This window comes from Talpa europaea, assembly GCF_964194135.1.
Source record: "Talpa europaea genome assembly, chromosome: 3".
NCBI lineage: Eukaryota > Metazoa > Chordata > Mammalia > Eulipotyphla > Talpidae > Talpa > Talpa europaea.
Window position 1 is genome coordinate 60,863,825 of NC_140069.1, and position 19,775 is coordinate 60,883,599.

General features: G+C 43.8%; 1 protein-coding gene across 3 annotated transcripts in view; it reads right to left on the reverse strand.

The window, feature by feature from the left end:
- Nucleotides 1-9,674: 9,674 nt before the first annotated feature.
- The window catches only part of LYN (LYN proto-oncogene, Src family tyrosine kinase), a gene marked incomplete at both ends in the record, with an annotated part of 64,607 nt that continues 54,506 nt past the window's right edge, over nucleotides 9,675-19,775 (reverse strand). For all 3 annotated transcript variants that reach the window (XM_084230801.1, XM_084230803.1, XM_084230802.1), the window contains one exon: nucleotides 9,675-9,877. In XM_084230801.1, coding sequence (XP_084086927.1) covers nucleotides 9,675-9,877 — 203 coding nt within the window. The remainder of the gene's footprint in view (nucleotides 9,878-19,775) is intronic.

The window sequence follows — 19,775 nt, forward strand, 5'->3', positions numbered from 1 at the left end:
AATGATAACGGAGATCACTAAGGGATGTGTGCGTGAGGGTGAGAGGTGCTTGTGTCAGTATACATTTCAACCAGCCCAGCTCCCACCGAGCTTAGTGCCTAGCACACAGCAGGGGAATCAAGAAATATTTGTTGATTGAATAGATGAATGAATAGCTATCATTTTATAGTTGAGAATAACCTGCTCTCATGTGCTATCCATGAGTTCTGGTTTCTTTAGGAAAAGGAAATTATTTTAGAAGACAACATGCACAACAAAATACAATGTCTGTGGATTGTGGTAAGAAATAATTTTATCCTAAAAGAACAGCGTGGCTTACATCAGACTTGGAAAAATGATGGTGGAAGATGATCACTACTGATAATTACTACCTGTTTGTGTGCATGTGCGTGCTTGTGATTGTGCCTGAAAACACATGTGCTCATTCTCCCTGTTTTTCTGCGGTCCACAATTTTCTGTCTTGTCAGCCACTCCTTCAATTCCTTCAGGCTGCTGCATTGATTTGCTAAGGATTCTGTAACAAAGTGCCACAAACTAGGTGGTTTGAACAACAGAAATTTATTTCTCATGGTGGTGGAGCCAGACATCAAAACCAAGGCGTCCCGGGTTGGTTCCTTCCGAAGTTAAAGGGCAGGATCTGTTGCAGCCTCTTGTCTTACAGATGCCTGACTTCTCTCTGTGTCTTCACATTGTCTTCCTTCTCTGAATGTCCACCTCTTCACGTGCTGTTCTTCTTACAAGGGCATTAGTCACTCTGCTTAGGGGTTCACCCTACTCCATCACGATACCATCTTAACTAAGTACTTTATAGAACCCTATTTCCAAATGAGGTCATACTCTGAGATTTTGGAGGTTAGGGCTTAATAACATTTTTTTTAACTTTTTTTTTTAAAGATTTATTTATTTATTTATACAAGCACTGGGTACAGTCAGAAACGCGGGAGGGTGAGAGAATTCAGCAGAGCCAGAGCGGGGAGCAGAGCAGGCAGAAGGACCAAAGTACACTGCTGAGGGGAGCAGCAGGTGGCAGGAGAGGTCTGCGCGCCATGTGGGACCCTCCTGCCATGGCCGGGGATCAAACCGGTGCTGCAGAGGCTGCGGGCAGCTTCGCAACCCAGTGCTCAACCGCTGCGCCACTGGGGAGGCCCGTTTAGGGCTTAATACCATTTTGAGAGGACATAATTCATACTATAACAGTTGCCAACTCCAAAATCCAGTTCCCTAGATGATTTGGGATTGTGATTTGAATACTTACATCAATAATAACAGATGGGGGAGATGGTTAAAAAATGCACACAAACAGATTTCTGCACCCTACCCCAAATCTAGAGAAACCCAATCTCTGGGTGTCAGGCAAGACCCTCAGAGGGAAGGAAACTGCAGTGTCTCCCATAGCAGCACAAGGGGAGCTTGCTTTCCACCATGAGATAGTCTTGGCAGCCTCCTCATTGGTTTTCCTGGCCTATTCATCCCTCACATGGCTCACAGATTAGATTTGGTAATGTGCTTTCCTGACACTTCATTTCAGATAATCTCCTGGTCAACAAACACCTTGATTTCATGTATTTTATAGTAAAAAACACTTGACCCTTGAACAATACAGATTTGACCTGTGCTGGTCCACTTATATGTGGCTTCTCTTATAAACAGAGGATATAAACTTATGTTATTAAAAATACAGTATAATACTATCACTGTATTTTCTCTTCCTTATGATGTCCTTCATAACATTTTCTCTAGATTACTTTATTTTGAGAATATAGTATCAGTACACATCACAAACAAGGTGTGTGTTAATCAGCTGTTATGTATTGCTAAGACTCTTTGTCAATGGCAAACTATTAGCGAAGTTGTGGGGATATCAAAGTTATTTGTGAATTTTTGACTGACCAGGGGTGTGGCATCCCTAACTGCCAGATTGTTCTAGAATCAACTGCATTGCTGCATTAAGTCCTCATAAAGCCTTTGAGATGAGCATTCTTCTAACCCCCATTTTGTCACTGAGCAGAACATGGGCAGGAAGCCAGGCAGGTGGCTCCCAGTTTGTGGGGCATTGGCTCCATGCTCAAGAGTCAGGTCCTTTTCAATGCACAACGCTGCCACCAGCAAGGTCTAATAAAGTCCATACCCTTCACCAGGGACTCCACATTTTCGCCAAGATGTGACTTCATCCGGATCGACCGGGGTCTCCTGCTGCTGAGAACCTGTGCACCCAGCAGATCTCCAAGGACCCAGAAAGCTCAGCTACCATTCTCAAGTCCCTCCACACACCAGAACCAGGAGCGCGGGGCATGGGGGGGCGAGGGCGGCAGTGATCTGTTACAGCAGCTTCTAAGCTATTCTGATGTAGACTCGAGAGAGAATTGCTGTCCTGATCCTACCAGTTTACAGGGCTCTGTCCACTCTGCTTTCCTGCCCCCGCCCCCTTGCCTTCTGGATCACTTTCTCTAAAACTGCTCTCCGAAGTCTCCGTTTTGGTTGCCGGCACCCAATTGTCACGTACTTATGAAGTCTTTCTTCACCTCCATGCCTGCTCTTGTAACCTGTTCAGGAATCTTTCCTCAGAATGATCTTCACATATTGCGCCTCTCCCCCCTTATAATACTTTCCTTGTTCTACCTCCATTACTATTTGTGCCCATTTCAAACAGGCAATTTGAGACTAACTGTCCCTTTCCCTCACAGAGCTACTGCAGTGCCTGAATTCAGAGACGTGCTCAGTAAAACATTGGATTCACTGACTACTCCTAACCCACAGAACCCCTTATATAAAGTTAAATACATTGGCATCCCTTTGAAAAAGAAGTCTTAGAAAAGATCTAATATATATATATTTTTTAAAGATTTATTTATTTATGCATACAGGCTGGGGTATAGGCCAGAGGTGGTGTGTGTGTGTGTGTGTGGTGTGTGTGGTGTGGGTGTGTGTGTGTGAGTGTATGAGAGAGAGAGAGAGAGAGAGAGAAAGAGAGAGAGAGAGAGAGAGAGAGAGAGAGAGAGAGAGAGAGAGGATTCAGCAGAGACAGAGTGGGGAGCAGAACAGGCAGACTGACTGAAATACACTGCTGAGGGGAGCAGCAGGCAAGACAGGACAGGAGAGGTCTGCTGCGCCATGTGGGTATCTCCCTGGCCAGGGATCGAACTTATGCTGCAGTGACTGCCAATAGCTTGATAGCACTGTGTCTTTAACCCCTGTGCCACCAGGGAGGCCCTAATATATATTCTTGTCAGAGCAAATGCTCCAAAATGACCTTGTTGATCTCTCATCAAAATAAGGAACAAGCCTGCTGCACACACCACTGCCTGCCCATAGATGTCCACAGGTGATGTGCTCCCAATTCTTTCCTGCATCCCCAGCACCTTCACGCAGTGACTATTTCCAGGGCAGGTAAGATGTGAGGTCTGCCATCAAGCACACAGAGCTGAACGTGACACTCCTGTATGCTCGGGCTTTTCTGTCAAGAAAGAGTATCTCTTTTTGATTGTGCTGTTGTTAGGGCTCTAAGGTAGACTCTGAGTGCATCCCTTGACCATTTAGCGATTGCAGGCACTTGTAGCTCTTGTGGTCAACTCAACCTTTATTTATACCTCTTGAATTACTAAGTATCAGACCTCCTCAAGGTGTAGTTGATCAGAGGTTATATTAATGACTGATGCTTCAGAGAGACATAAAATTTTGATCTTACAAGATTGCTGCATAAAAATGAATTTTGACTAACCACAATCCTGAAGTCCTCTATTTGCATCAAATGCATCATAGGTACCAAAAGACCTTTCACATTTTTCAATCTCTTTGGGTACAGCTTCACCTCCTTGCCACAATCACGAAGTCCAAAATACTCCAAAAACCAAGGTTTTTTTTTTTAGAACTAACTTCATAGCAAAACCTGACCTGTTTATAGGTTATATTTGGCATGGATTATATTTAGCACAGAATCCACTTAGCTTGGATTCCAGCATTGCAGAAATGTTTGAGTAAAATTTTCTTCTCTAGTGATCACTGAGGTTTTACCACCAAATAGTATATTCATTGTATTAACCATTTAAATAAAAAACAAAAACGTACATGAAATTAAGAAAAGTATATCTGTCATTAATGGTAGCAGACATGAAATTAAGAACTTACAGATTGTTTTCTTGTTTTGTGACATGGCAAGTTCTTTTGGGGTTGTAAATAGATCCACCACTGATTCTAGAAGTTCTGTGTAAACATCACACATGGACAATCCAGATCATTTCTGATTAATATCTGTGGATTCCTATGAGTCGCTTGTAGGGTAAAGAAAATGTCAGGCTTTTCTGGCCTCCTGCCATCAGAATAGATGATGGATCCTTGTACTGAATGCATGCCTGATGGCGGGCACCTGGAGTAGGGTGTGGGCATAGGTAGATGGGATTCACCTGGGCTGAGACTGCTTTTAAGGGCGTCAACGGGGACGCCAGCAGAAGCTGAGAAAGAAGCCGATAAGAGAAGCAAAGAAGCAGAAGCAAAGAACGCCAGAGAGAGTGCGGATTAGCTGGGGGCTGGGAGGACTGCCAGCCTCCCGGCCCCCCAGCACCCCTGCCTGCCATATGCCTGGTGAACCCCAATAAAAGACCTGCAAAAGCCACTGAGGACTCTGACTTCTCCTTTACCTGGTCTGCTGGATCAGAAAACATGCTCAGTGGTCCTTCCTGCCTTTACAGTCGCTGCAACAAGACAGCAACAAATATCATTCCAACGACTTAGAGGTGGAGACCAAGACCACTGTCATGGCTTCCACATTTAAGGGAAACATCCAAGATCACACGGCAGCCATCTTGGGACCCTTGTGACTTTTTTTTAAAAGATTTATTTATTTATGCATACAAGAACCGGGGTGTAAGCCAGAGATGTGGGGGATAAGAGGATTTACCAGAGAGAGTGGGGAGCAGAACAGGCCAATTGACTGAAATACACTGCTGAGATGGGCAGCAGGTGAGACAGGAGAGGTCTAGTATGTCATGTGGGTTAGTTCCCTGGCCAGGGATCAAATTCATTCTGTAGTGGCTGGCCATAGCTTGATAGTACTGAGACTTTAACTCCTGCACCACCAGGAAGGCCCCTACATTTTTTTTTTAAAGTGTGAATGGTTCTTACATGGCTTTTCTTCTAATAATAAAATTAGATGTGAGGACATCTGTGTGGACTGCAGTGGTGCATTTTTTTTAATATATGGGTTTTTTTAAATTTATTTTTCATATCATTGTTCATTTTTAAACAATATTTGCTCCCCCCCTGCCCCAGGTGTAGTCCCCATAGAGCTTCCTTCACCAATGCACCAGTGCACCATTGTAGGGTAAAGAAAATATCAGGCTTTTCTGCCCTTCCGCCATCAGGATAGATGATGGATCCTTGTCCTGAATGCATGCCTGATGGCGGGCACCTGGAATAGGGTGTGGGCATAGGTAGATGGGATTCAGCTGAGCTAAGACTGTGCTTTTTAAGGGCGGCGTCACTGGGGGATGCCAGCAGCACCAGTAGCAGCAGTAGAAGCCGAAGCCGAAAGAGAAGCCGAGAAGCAGCAGAACGAACGCTAGAGAGCCCAGATAGAGTGAAGACTTGCTGCCAGCCTGCCAGCCTCCCAGCCCCCCAGCCAGCACCCCTGCCTGCCATATGCCTAGTGAACCCCAAATAAAAAACCTGCAAAACTACTGAGGACTCTGACTCCTCCTTTACCCAGTCTGCATGGGATCAGAAAACCTGCACTGTGCCCAGTCCTGGCCTTTACAACCATCACCTCAGTTCCCTGTGCTCCTCCCTCTCTCCCTCTGACCCTTCTCCCTCCTCCTCCTCTGCAGGATGGCTCTGATTTATAATTGTTTTTGTTTTGTTGTGTTTTGTGTTGTTATTATTTTTTTACACTGTCTTATTTGGTTCCCCTATATTCCTCCTATAAGTGAAACCATCCAATATTTTTCTTTTTCTTCTGACTTTTTCACTGAGCATAATTCCTTCTAGTTCCATCCACATTGCTGTGAGTGGCATGAGCTTATCTTTTTGATTGCTGAATAGTATTCCATGTAATGGCGCATTTTGTAAGTAATTTCTTTGCTCACTTAGAACTCCCAACCAAGGCCTGAACTCCACTACAAAAACATTTCACTTGTTTTATTTCACAAGGTAATGACATGAAATGAAGCCAAAATATTTCTTCTGTTGCCTTACATGCACCTGACTTCTCAGTTGTGAGAGTGCTGTCCATAACTTCTGAATTGTTGTATGAATTGGAGGGAATTCTTGTGACATGCCAAAGACAAAGAAGATCACTGAGCAAACGGGGGTGTGGGTATCCTTGTGTGTTTACACACCATTCCCACTGGGAAGAATGGCAAGGCTCATTGTAGGGTAAAGAAAATGTCAGGCTTTTCTGCCCTTCCGCCATCAGGATAGATGATGGATCCTTGTCCTGAACGCATGCCTGATGGCGGGCACCTGGAACAGGGTGTGGGCATAGGTAGATGGGATTCAGCTGAGCTAAGACTGGGCTTTTAAGGGCGGCGTCACGGGGACGCCAGCAGCACCAGTAGCAGCAGTAGCAGCCGAAGCCGAAAGAGAAGCCGAGAAGCAGCAGAATGAACGCTAGAGAGCCCAGATAGAGTGAAGACTTGCTGGGGGCTGGGAGGCCTGCCAGCCCCCCAGCCAGCACCCCTGCCTGCCATATGCCTGGTGAACCCCAAATAAAAAACCTGCAAAACTACTGAGGACTCTGACTCCTCCTTTGCCCGGTCTGCATGGGATCAGAAAACCTGCACTGTGGCCAGTCCTGACCTTACACTCATCTTACTGCATCCAGAAACCTCAGGTAGTCAAAATATAGGAGTCAAGAGAACTGAAGTCTCCGTTCAACAAGCCAGAAATAGAAAGTGAAGATACCAAAAGGAAAAGTAGTGGTGTGATCTTATCGAGATGCTTTTGGCTTACACTAATTGCGGTAGAAAAGTGGCAGTTAAAATCACGGGGGCTAGAGGACTGAGCATTTGTTTTAATTGACTCGACTGTATCAGATGATCGTGGTAAAGCACTGAGTACCTTTTAGCAGCTACTCCTTGGGATGTAGCTTGCTAGAGCGAGAGGAAGGAACAGAAATGAGCTTATACTGGTATCTCAGTGCCCTTGATCTGATCCACTGGGTGAGTAAATAAATGTGGCCCCTCTTCTCACTGACCTCTTAGGCACGCTTGGGATGGGGTTCAAGGCTTCCTTGGTGGTGTATCTCCCCTGAAGGGGCTGGGGAGAGTGTCCCTACAGAGGGATTCTGGTGGAACCTGGGAGGCTCAAGGACCACAGGCCCCCCTTCTACTAAGGACAACCTGCCAACTTTAGTTCAGTGAGCTTCACGTTCATAAGAAGGAAAAAAAGCACATTTTCACTTCTTTGCTCTCTTAGGAAACCAACGTATCTGAGCAGATCCCTTTGTGAGAAGGGTCAAAGCAGAGGCGTGGCTCTCAAACCCGAGCACACACTATGCTCACCAGGTAAGCTCTTCAAGTACAGCCCTGCATGGCTTAACTATGGGGACACATTCTAAGAAACCCCCTTTTAGGCTATTTTGTTGTGAGAACATCAGCATATAATTACACAAACCGAGTTGGTAGAGCCTGCTGTATAACTTAGCTATAGTCTAGTTAGCGCCTTTTGGGACCACTGTCGTATTTTTGACCCAAATGTCCTGAGGTGATTCATCGTCATACATGGACATACACCCCCCTGACCCCCAGCACAACAATGGGGTTGGGGGGCTGGGGATCAGGCGCTGTTTTCCAGGTTCTCAATGATGCTCTGGGATGTGATGGCGTCGCCACCCTGCCCTCCACAGGAGAGCCTAAACTTGCGCAGACACCTACTCAGCCTTCACTTTGCTCTCACTCAGGGGAGGCTGGGCTCCTGCTGCCGGAGGAGGAGATGGAGTTGTCTACCAAGCACCATGTGGCTGGAGCAAAAGCTGGCTGGGGCGGCTAGGCCCACGCACAGGACAACTCTCAGAGGAGAGAACTGCACACTCCGCTAATATCAAATGGTAAAAGGAAGGAGAATTAAGAGGAAAAATTAAGGCAATTTTAGTAATTTTGCAGAGACTTCTTTTTGCTTTATGAGTTCTTTACGTTCTCTATGAGATATATCGGGTCATATGTGTGGTTCTGGAACGCAATGGATGCAGAAAGCTTGTCATTGTGCGTCTTGGGATGAGCCATGCACATGGGCACGGTGATAACAGTTGATCTTTGTGAAGATGCCATCAGTGAATTAAGAATTCTCTAGAGAAGATCTAGAGAAGAATTCACAAAGAAGTTAAAATTTAGGGAAAATAGAATATTTTATCCCTCTCCTTAGGCACTCAACGCCTAGCCGGCATATACAAGTATATTTTAATGGTGCCTGCTAAACCTATTTGAAAATCAATCCAACTTGGTCCTATAAAGGGCTGGTCAGGCATCCAGACCACCAATCCCCTCAGTTCTCTCATCAGAAAATGCTCAAAGGAAGACAGTAGAACTTACAGCTATGTGGAATTTCCTCTCATTTCACCCCAACAGGACCTCATTTTTACCTTTATCATAGTTGGAAATGTTAACCGTAAGTAAAAAGCTTGAGATTTAGTTTGACCAAGTGTATTAAAATAGAATAAAAAAAATAGAAATATTAGATATATACAAAACAGCAAAAGCCAAATACCACAGAGACCAATTTCCACAGAGTGTACAGTAGAAAAAGTAAACAAAAACTCTTTTATCCTTTGATGCCTTTTTACTTTCCAAAGTGCAACTAAAGAATATTTGATCATGAAAACATTTGAAGCAATATAGAACATTTTCATTTTAGAAGGCCTTATAGGTTCTGCAGAGATGAAAATCTTACTACACTTCTAGACGGCATTGTCAAAAAAGTCTGTATATAGAAAATTGTTGCATCTAAAATTTTGTATCATTACAAAGGTGTCTTCTCAAGTGAGAGCATTTTCTGAGGCTCTCCTCTCCCCTGGGTGGTTTGGGCAAGCCCCTGGCAGTCAGTCCCACAGGTAACACAGCAGGTGGCATCTCAGGAGCGGCCCTGGGCAGAAGGAGGCCAAGGCTGCCACTGCTTCACACCTTGGAAGAAAATGTTTAACAGCCTCAAGGTTTAGGAGGGGCAATCACTAAAATCCAGAAAAGCTATTTTCAAGGTTCTGACTTCACCTAATAGGTAGGATTAGTAATTTTAAACATACACCAAAGCATAGGTAGACTACAGAGAAGTGTCCAGATAGGCATCTGATATCCTAGATAATAGGTGAGTTCAGTTCTGCTGCTATTTGGAATTGATTGAAATGGCCTCTGAACCTTTGAGTTACATGTCCAATTGTAAACAAGGGGGTCAAAGAGGGTTCATTTTTGGACAGCAGAGGTGTTTTCTTCTCAGAAGGCTGTCAGATGTTGGTCTGGCAAAACAGACTGCCAACTGGGAAGAGTCCAAGCTGCAAACTGGTAGGCATTGTCAGGCAATGAGAACACTTTCCCACATCCAGCGTGTTCTTCCTGAGTAATGTAGCTTCACTCTCAGGAAGCGGGGGTGGCAGATGATTCCAGCACATGGGTAACTAGTGCAACTAGTGATTGTTATTTTTCCTTTTGTAATAAGGCAGCTGTCTCTGTGTGTGGCTCCGACTCTTCCTGGCTTTAAGGCTGCTGCTGATACTGGCCCTCTGTGGCCGTGTAAAAATCATCCAGGACACTCTGTAGGTAGTCGAATGTCGGCCTCTCCTCCGCCCTTTCTTTCCAGCACATTTTCATGATGTCATAGAGCTCCTCTGGGCAGTTTTCCATGCGGGGCATCCTGTAGCCCTGTGACAGGGCAGTCATCACATCTGCATTTGTTCTCCCTAAGGCAGAACAAAACATAAAACAAACCACTTAGAAACTTAACAGAGATGTAAGCATTGAAGTGGCCTTTTTGCTGCCCACATCCTGCATCCATTCTTGACAAGCTTAGAGGCTGCTAGGCACTGCACTGAGTCCTGTAGAGGTAAGGATTTTTGAAAGGTAATCAAGATAAAATGAGGCCTTTGGAGTAAGCATTAATCAATCTGACTGGTGTAATAATAAGAGAAGAGGACAGTGGGGGGTCAGGCATAGAGGAAGACATGAGAAGACGCTGGAAGACAACCATTTGCAAGCCAAGGAGACACCTCTGGAGAAGCCAACCCTGCTGACACATTACACTCAGATTTCTGAGTTTCAAGATTTTGAGAAAATAAATGTCTGTTGTTCAAGGCACCAATCTGTGGTACTTCATTACTGCAACCCTAAAAAATGGATGCGGAAGATGAGGAAATTTCTATGAGTAACTAAATATGTAAGTTTTGGTAGGAAGGGGATGAGAACAGCATCAATTTGCCAAAGAGAAAAACCAATCAAACATGGTAAGTGTAATGGGAAGAAATATTGGGGTAAGGCCAGAGGTGCTGGGGTGAAAGAATTCACCAGAGACAGAGAAGAACAGAAAAGGTGGGTTTATTGAAATACACTGCTAAGAGGAGCAGTGGGCAAGACAGGAGTGGTCTGCCCCAAGGGAGGATTTGAGGGTCTCTTTTTTATTGTTTTCTTGGGCTTTCTAACTTGGGCTACTAGTTTGCACCAATACCTGCTGGGATGTCTGGTCTCGGGTGCTGGCCTTTGACAAGGAAACATGTCCTGGCCTCTGCTTCTGCATTCCTGGAGTGGGGCTGGCTTTACTGGTCAAGCTGGTATGTCTTATAGCCTTGGCCTGGAGGGAAACTTATCCATCCTCTTATCTAACCATGCCTCCCAAACACCTTGCTGGTGGGATTGGGGTGGGGGGGGAATTAGCTTTAACCTTATTGAATGGTACCCCAACAATAATTAGAAGACAAAGCAAGTTCTCCTGCATGATGCAAGGATATGGACTTAACTGAAACTTTTTGAATTAATTATTTAAACCCAGTCCCAATCTTTAATCTCAATTTCTTTTGTGATATTTTTTCAGCTTTCACCTGTAACACCAAGGAAAAATTTTACATACATTATCTCATACCATTATTATTTTTTAAAAATCAGCTTTCACTCTAAGTTTACTTAAGGAAGTCAGGCACCTTAAATCCATCAGACTAGGTGATTAGATTCCAATCATTAAATAGTTTCAGTCTCTACTTCAGCCCAGGGTCAAAGTTCATGTTGACTCTGGAATTTGTACATTCTCCATATCTGGTAAGGAAACTAGGTAACTATTCCTACTGAGCTCTGGGTGGCTTTTAATATGGTCAGTGTCTCAGGTTAGTTTAGAAGCTGAACTTTTTTTAAAAAAAGATTCATTTATTTATGCATACAAGAACTGGGGTACAGGCCAGAGGTGTGGGGGGTGAGAGGATTCACTAGAGACAGAGCGGGGAACAGAACAGGTAGACTGACTGAAATACACTGCTGAGGGGAGCAGCGGGCGAGTCAGGAGAGGTCTGCTGTGCCATGTGGTAGCTCCCTGGCTGGGATCAAACTCACGCTGCAGTGGCTGCGGATAGCTTCATAGGTTGTGTCTTAACCCCTTGAGCCACCAGGGAGGCCCTGCTGTCTTTCATTTTTAATAAGCTTTGCCTGCATTATTAAAATGGGACAGAGTATAGTGTACACTTAGCAGTTTCATCTCTACTGAGCCATATCTGGACCTTTTGCCTGTCTAGTGGAGAACTTATCCTGCAGGCCTATGAGTGCCCCTAGGTGTATATACTCCATGTAGAGTACATACACTATCTGGCATATGAGGCACTGAATTAATTTCCTTCCCTTTTCATGCCTATCTCCTGTCTATAGTCACAGATTTTACTACCTGTGGTCACTGGAAAGGTTGTAAAAGGTAATTAGCATCTTTAGAGAATATGCCTTTTATTAGATTTGAAAGAAACCTTTTTTGTGTGTGGGTGTAGGCCTGACATATGGGGTGGGGAAGTGAGAGGATTCACCAGAGACAGAGTGGGGAGCAGAACAGGTGGATCTACTGAAATACACAGCTGAGGGGAGCAGTGGGCAAGGCAAGAGGTCATACCAAATGTGGGTTAGTTTTCTGGCCAGGGATTGAACTCAGGCCGTAATGGTGGTAGTGCTGAGACTTAACCCCATAGGCCACAAGGGAGGCCCTGAAACAAAACCTTTTGAATTTATTTTCTAATCAATATCTTTCATATTATGGGTCACTAATCATCTGGGATAAACAAATATTTTTTTTAATTTGTACAAGAACCGGGGTACAGGCCAGATGCACGGGGTGGGGGGTGGGGGGTGGGGAGAGAATTCACCAGAGACAGAGCGGGGAACAGAACAGGCAGACTGACGAAATACACTGCTGAGGGGAGCAGCGGGTGAGCCAGGAGAGGTCTGCTCGCCATGCGGGACCCTAGCCAGCCAGCTGGATTCGAACCTGCCCTGCAGAGGCTGCAGACATCTACACAGCGCGGCGCTCAACCGCCTGAGCCACCAGGGGGGGCCCTAAACAAATTGATTTTTTAGAAAGCTACCAATACTCTAACCTTTCTTCTAAGGATACAATGACTAAAGGACCCTGCCTGGATTTAGAGCCCTGAAAGAAGACATGATTATTTCTGTCTTGGAAGAGCCTTTGTTTTTGAAACTGAAAGATCCAAGCAAACTTTATAATCATTAAGATCTCTTGAGAGTTGTTTACATAGTGAATTAATTTTGCTCAAGTATACTTTCGAAACACCATCTTCAAATATTTGTGTAACCGAAATGTTATAACTGGAAGAATTTATTTGATTCTCATTGCTTGAAGCCAAGGGGCTGATTTGCATCACTTTCTTTATTTGGGGCTCTGTGCTCCATGGAATTATGTGGCTTCAGTATTGCATTGGCCCTTATATGAGCCAAGTTTACTTGGATACATTTGAGAAGAAATCACCACGTTTCCGTCTACCTGTGTCTTGAATGAAAGGCTGTGGTGCTGATGGGAGGGCTAGTATCCAGGGTGACAGCAACCGCAGTCTGCAAACTTGGTGGGAACTGTCTTTCTCACTTTCTTCCTGGAGAACTCTCCGTTGCATAAAAGGTCAGAGTGTGCCCAAGAAGTTAAACTTTTTAGGGCCCCTTATCTCGCTGCAGACATTTTCTTCCTCATTCTTTTATGTTCTCCTAACTCTGAAGAATATCAGTGATGTGGATTGTGCTTGGAGAACTCGACTTGAGAAGAGAAATAAAAACAAGGAAATCTAAAATCTATCTTTTAATATACAAGTAAACCAAGAAACAAAATCGGCTGTTAAATGACAAGACTTGAGGAAAAAAGAGAGGAGAAGAATGAACTCTACCAGACCCTAAGATTAAACCTGATAGTTGGTCACTGGTCTTCTGGTAAGTTAAGGAAAGCAAATACCCATGGGCTAGTGATCTTAAGAGGCAAACAATTTCATATTCCATCCTTCATTCTTTCAATGAGCATTTGTGGTATACTCTCCATGGTTATGAGCCAGCACAGAGCTCTAAGAGATACAAAGATGAGTAAGACAGTCTTGTCCTCAAGTGATATACAGTCCAACGGGGAAGATACCCTCAGGAGAGGGAGGGGGGTGGAGGGCAGGAAGTGACATCTGGAGTGGGTAGGCATTCGCACAAATTAATAATTAGTGAAGGCGGGCCTCCCTGGTGGTGCAAAGGCCTCCCTGGTGGCGCAAGGGGCACTATGAAGCAATCTGCAGCCTCTACAGCACCAGTTAGATCCCTGGCCGGCCAGGGAGCAACCCACATGGTACAGCAGACCACTCCTGTCGTGCCCACTGCTCCCCTCAGCAATGTATTTCAGTCAGTCTGCCTGATCTGTTCCCCACTCTGTCTCTGGTAAATCCTCTCACCCGCCGCATTGCTGGCCTGTACCCCAGCTCTTGTATGCATAAATAAATCTTTTTTTTAAGCTTTATTTTATTTATACAAGCACTGGGTACAGTCAGAAGTGTGGGAGGGTGAGAGAATTCACCAGAGTCAGAGCGGAGGGCAGAGCAGGCAGACTGATGAAGTACACTGCTGAGGGAAGCAGCGGGCACGGCAGGAGAGGTCTGTGCGCCATGTGGGACCCTCACCCAGTGCCGGGGATCGAACCAGTGCTGCAGAGGCTACAGGCAGCTTCACAACCCAGCGCTCAACCTTTGTGCCACTGGGGAGGCCCTGCATAAATAAATCTTTAAAAAAAAATTAGTGAAGGAGCAGAGGAAGGAGCAAAAGGCAGTTTATCAGAGATTAATATAGGAATAAGGGTTAGTGACAGGAGATGGGAGCCCAGCAGCTCCAGGAGCCATGACAGTCATCAAAGACACAGAGCCCCATGTGTGTGAGTATGTGTGAGTGTGTGTGTGTGTGTGTGTGTGTGTACACACAGAAGTACCAGCTACCACAGAACCAATTTCCCACCAACAATACTACCAAAAGGGGAGGCTATTATTTTTTCTGAGCATTGCTTCTGACTGAAGGAGCATGTAAATACAATGAGTTTCTTGATTCTGATTTACATATAGCATGAAGATGCTAGATATTTCTGGTCAGAAACAGAAAAGATGTGATGCCTCAGAAAACTTTATCATTTTCAAACCTCTTTTCTCTTTGTAAGAAAAACCAAAACACCACCTATAAAGATCCCATTATTTTCTATAGAAACTGCAAACATAAATGTGATTACAATATTGGTTTTAAGATACTTGAAGTAAGGACCTTTAGCCCCCACCCCCAGGCCCCTTAAATCTATCCCCAAACAAAACCAAAAAGAACAAGAAACAGAAACTATAACTCCATTTAATAAAATTAGGAGACCCTAGTAAGGAGAGTCAGAAGTGGTCTGAGACAAAAGGAGGAATGTGAAACCAGATGGCACAGGAGCCACGCCATCAATCAGACAGCTGCTTCATCCACCTTGCCCTGGGGGCTCCAGGTGGAGTCAGCTCATATGGGGTGGTGGCAGTGTCTGTGGCCACAGCACTCTGCACTCAGTGCTCACCAGGTGAGCGCTCCAGGTTACAGTAGTTAAGTGTTAACACAGTGAAGTGTCAGTGGAAGGGCAGAAGCTGCACACTTGGGACCCCCAGGGCCAACGGAGGTGGAGGGTAAAGTGTGGGATGGACGACATGGAGAAAGGCTCAGCACAGAAAAGCGAGACACTGCTGACACATCATGCTTGAGCCGGGGGCAAATCACGCTGAGGTGAAATAAGCCAGACACGAAAGGACAAATATGGCATGATTCCACTTACAGGAAGTGGCTAGAGGAGTCAAATTCATAGAGAATGTAAAATAGAGCTTGCCAGGGGTTAAGGGTTAAGAAATTACTATTTAGCGGGGTAAAGATGTTTGGTTTGGGGAGATGAAGAAGTTCTTCAAGAAATAGTGACAATGGCCACACAACTGTGAACAGACTTAACACTACTGCGCTGTGTATACCTGGAGATGCTTCAAATGGTACATTTTATTCTATGTTATTTATCACATTTAAATACAAACACACACACATGCACACACAAGATGTTGCTGTCCACTCCCCAGTGCACCTCCAGAATGCTAAGTCAGGCTCAAATCCACAAGCAGGGCCAGGGAGACGATCTCCTGAAGAAACTGGATGGCCCTGGAGTAAAGACCTGCTATCCTGCCCCTCGAGGGTGCTGGTGAGTGAGCCCTGTGGTCCAGGCCCCTTATCCTCATTAAACATCTCATCGTGAAAGGGTGGGACGGCAAGGCCTACGAGCAGAGTAGAAGGACAAAAGGATAGGGACAAAAGAATAGAGGTGGGACTCACAGTCATTCAGGAGCTCCGCCATCTTGTCAGCGCTTGATTCAGAAAGAGAAATGAAAATGGACAAGAGGAAATTTTCAGAGAAGCAATATATGAAAATTTCCCAGAATTTATGACTACGCGTTTCCAAAGAGAAGAGCCAAAACAAGTTCCCAGCATAACATAAAAACCACCAAGGTACACTGCCGTGAAATTTCCAGGATGAAGAGAGAATATGAGTTCTTCCAAAGAGGAAACGAGATTCTAGGCAGAGGATGAATTCAGAAACCCTCAGTCCATGGCCCAGAAGTTACTTCAGAGCTGGAGTCAGTGAAAGAAATTTGTTTAAAATTTTAGGTGAAAATATTTGGCATATCAGCATTCATAACCTAAGCAAATTCAATAATCCTAATTATTTAGTTATTTAATTTTATTTAGGAGATGAGTCTTTCAACAGAAAATGTTATTTGGGAATGTATTCGGTCTTCTAAGTATGAATTAGATGCAGCATATTAATTCTGATGTCTCCACTTTTCATGCAGACAAACCCCAAAGTCATGCACAGCAACAACAGTGCATTTGGGTTTCACTCATCAGTGAGAATAAGTGAATACTTGAAAAACAAAATAAAACATTTCCTCCTTTGAGTCTATGGAAGCTAAAAATCTGAAAACATTAAAAAATGTTGTTGAAGTAACAGTAACTGACAACAAAGGATTTTTGAGATTTATCCAAAATACAAGTAATTAATATAAAACCCTTTTGTAATGAGCATGTTATGAGAAAACCCTTTACTGAATTATATTCCAATGAGCAAGGAAGTTTGTGATGTGCTGTTCATAGTACCCATTTTTTTTAAAGATTTATTTATTTATACATACAAGAACTGGGGTACAGGCCAGAGTTGTGGGGAGTGAGAGGATCCATCAGAGACAGAGTGGGGATCAGAACAGGCAGATCGACTGAAATACACTGCTAAGGGGAGCAGTCAGGAGAGGTCTGCTGCACCTTATGGGTATCTCCATGGCCAGGGATTGAACTCGTGCTGCAATGGCTGCGGACAGCTTCATAGGTTGCGTCTTAACCCCTTGAGCCACCACGGAGGCCCCCATAGCACCCATTTTTGATGAGTAGGATTACAACTGGGAATTGCTACACCTACACCACATTACCACACAATAATAGTTGACAGCTAGCATTTTAATGTCATTTTATGGATGAATGATATGATTTAGTCTCCTGTTCCCAGAGACATGTTCTATGTCAGTGTCATCAGTTTTGGCATGAGGCCAATAAGTATATTTAGTGTGCTTCTAATTAGATCTGTATGGGCATTCTGGAAGGTCTTTAATCAAGACAGAAATTGATAATAGTGGTTGCCTAGGGGGTTACAGAGGGGTTTGTATGGCTGGAGAATGGAGTAAAGGATACACTTGTACCATGTAATTCTTTTGTCTCTTGAATCTAGAACCATGTAACATATTATTTTTTTAAGTCTTTTTTTAAAGATTTATTTATTTATGCAACAAGAACTGGGGTACAGGCCAGAGGTGCAGGGTGGGTGAGAGGATTCACTAGAGACAGAATGGGGAACAGAACAGGCAGAATGACTGAAATACACTGCTGAGGGGAGCAGTGGGTGAGGCAGGAGAGGTCTGCTATGCCATGTGGGTAGATCCCTGGCCTACAGGGGATCGAACTTGTGCTGCAGAGGCTGTGGACAGCTTCACAGTGCTGTGCTTAACCCCTTGCACCACCAGGGAGGCCCCATGTGACATGTTATTTAATAATAAGTAAAGCAGGGGGGGAGCTTTACTTAAGAGATAATAGCATAATACTTAGGAGCAGCAAATACTAAAATAAATTACCAAGACTCCTGAAAGCAGAAGCTCCAGAAGGCATCAGTAGACATGCCAGGGAAGCAATGTTTCATTAGAAGCCATTTGCACTACCTGACTTTTTAACGAGCATCTATTTCTTAGACAGAATTAACATATTTAACAAAAACAAAATTGCAAAAAATTAGAACGAGATTTATTAAGAAAATCAGTAACATACTATCTCATTGACCAAGGATAGTAATGTTTTGGTATGTGACATCTTTTAGTCTTTTTTCTCTCTCAATAAATGTGTTCACTTTACATTTGATTTTATGTCCTTTTTCTCTTTTTAATTTTACTAAGCTAGTCATATGGCTCCTAAACACTTTTTTTTTTATAAAAACAAAAAACTGAACATATCCAACACTTTTCCAAGTAAAGAACATACTCTCAGATAACTCACCATGGGGTCTCTGCTGTAAGCAGTTTTATAATAGTGATAAATGTGGCATATTTTGACAGTGTTCACCAATGTCTTTGTTGCCTGTGAACCAATCCTGATATTTAAGTAACTAGGATTGCTGGATTCTGTTCACATTATCTAATGCTATACTGTCTCATGACATATACTTCTTGTGAGTGGAAAATCTTACCAGTGTATGATTTCAAAGATCTACAGAGAAGTCATGTGACTCAACAAAAACAAACAGTCCAGTCAAAAAATGGGCAGAAAAGTTAAATATGCACTTTTCCAAAGAGGAAATGCAAATGGTCAACAGGTATATGAAAAAATGCTCGACATCACTTATAATCAAGGAAATGCATATCAAAACCATAATGAGATACCACATCACACCAGTGAGAATGGCCCATATTAAAAAAACTGGCAACAACAAATGCTGGCATGGATGTAGAGAAAAAGGAACCCTTGTATACTGTTGGTGGGAATGCACACTGATCCAACCACTACAGAAAGCTGTGTGGAGGACCCTCAAACTACTCAAAATGGAGATACCTTAAGGCCCAGCTCTTCTACTCCTAGGAATCTACCCAAAAGACACAAAAACATTAATTCAAAAAGAAGCCTACACTCCTACACTTATGCAGTATTACTTAAATAGCTAAGATATGGAAACAAACTAAATGCCCCAAAATAGATGACTGGATCAAGATGATGTGGTATATATACACATGGAATACTATTCAGCAATCAAAAAGATAAACTCATGCCATTTGCAGCAGCATGGAGTTGGAAGAGATTATGCCCAGTGAACTAGATCAGAAGGAAAAGGAAAAATATTGGATGGTTTCATTTATAGGAGTGAAGGATAAATGGAAGTAATCAGGTTTTTCTGTCCTCCCGCCATTGGCATCGATACCTGTGGTCTTTCAGGTACATGCCTGATGGGTGGCACCTGGAGCATGATGTGGGCATGTGTGAGTGGGCGCAACTGAGAGAGACGGAGCATATAAAGGCAGAGCAGAGGGCAGGAGGCAGCAGAGAACCGTGCAGCGGAGTGCAGTGGAGACCAGTGGAGAGACCATGGGAGAATGCCAGAGAGCCCAGAAAGAATGAAGATTCACCTTTATGCCCTCATGCCCATCCTGTTCCTGGCTGCCTCACTACAAATGGTGTAGAAAGATTATTAAAAGCCTGAAAAAGCAACTGAGGGCTCCAGGACTCCTCCTTTACCCATCTGCCCAGGTCCATAGAGAATGTGCACTGTGCCTTGCTGGCACTACAAGAAGGAATATAGGTAAAACAATAAGCAGTCAGAAAAAAAAAAAAAAGACAAAACAGGCAAAGTATAAATCAGGGACATACAGCAGCGGGGAGGGAGAGGGCTTGAAGCAGAGGAGGGAAGAGCACAAGAAATTATAGTGACAGTTCTCAGGTAACTTGTTGGTGGGAAATTTATGGGGACTACACCTGACAGGAGAAATCAAACATTGTACAAAAATGAACAACAGTGTAAAAAAATATGTAAATAAATATATTTAAAAAAATCTTATCAGTCCAGAACTCCCCAAGGTTTTCACACGTCAGTTCTCACAAAGAACAAATTAACTGGAGAAGGATCAAGCCAATGGTTTCTGGTGAGTTATAACATGTGTTTGTGTGTTTGTGTGTGTGTGTGTGATTCTCACCATTTTTCTACTAGTTCCTTATATTTTTAAAGACTTTTCC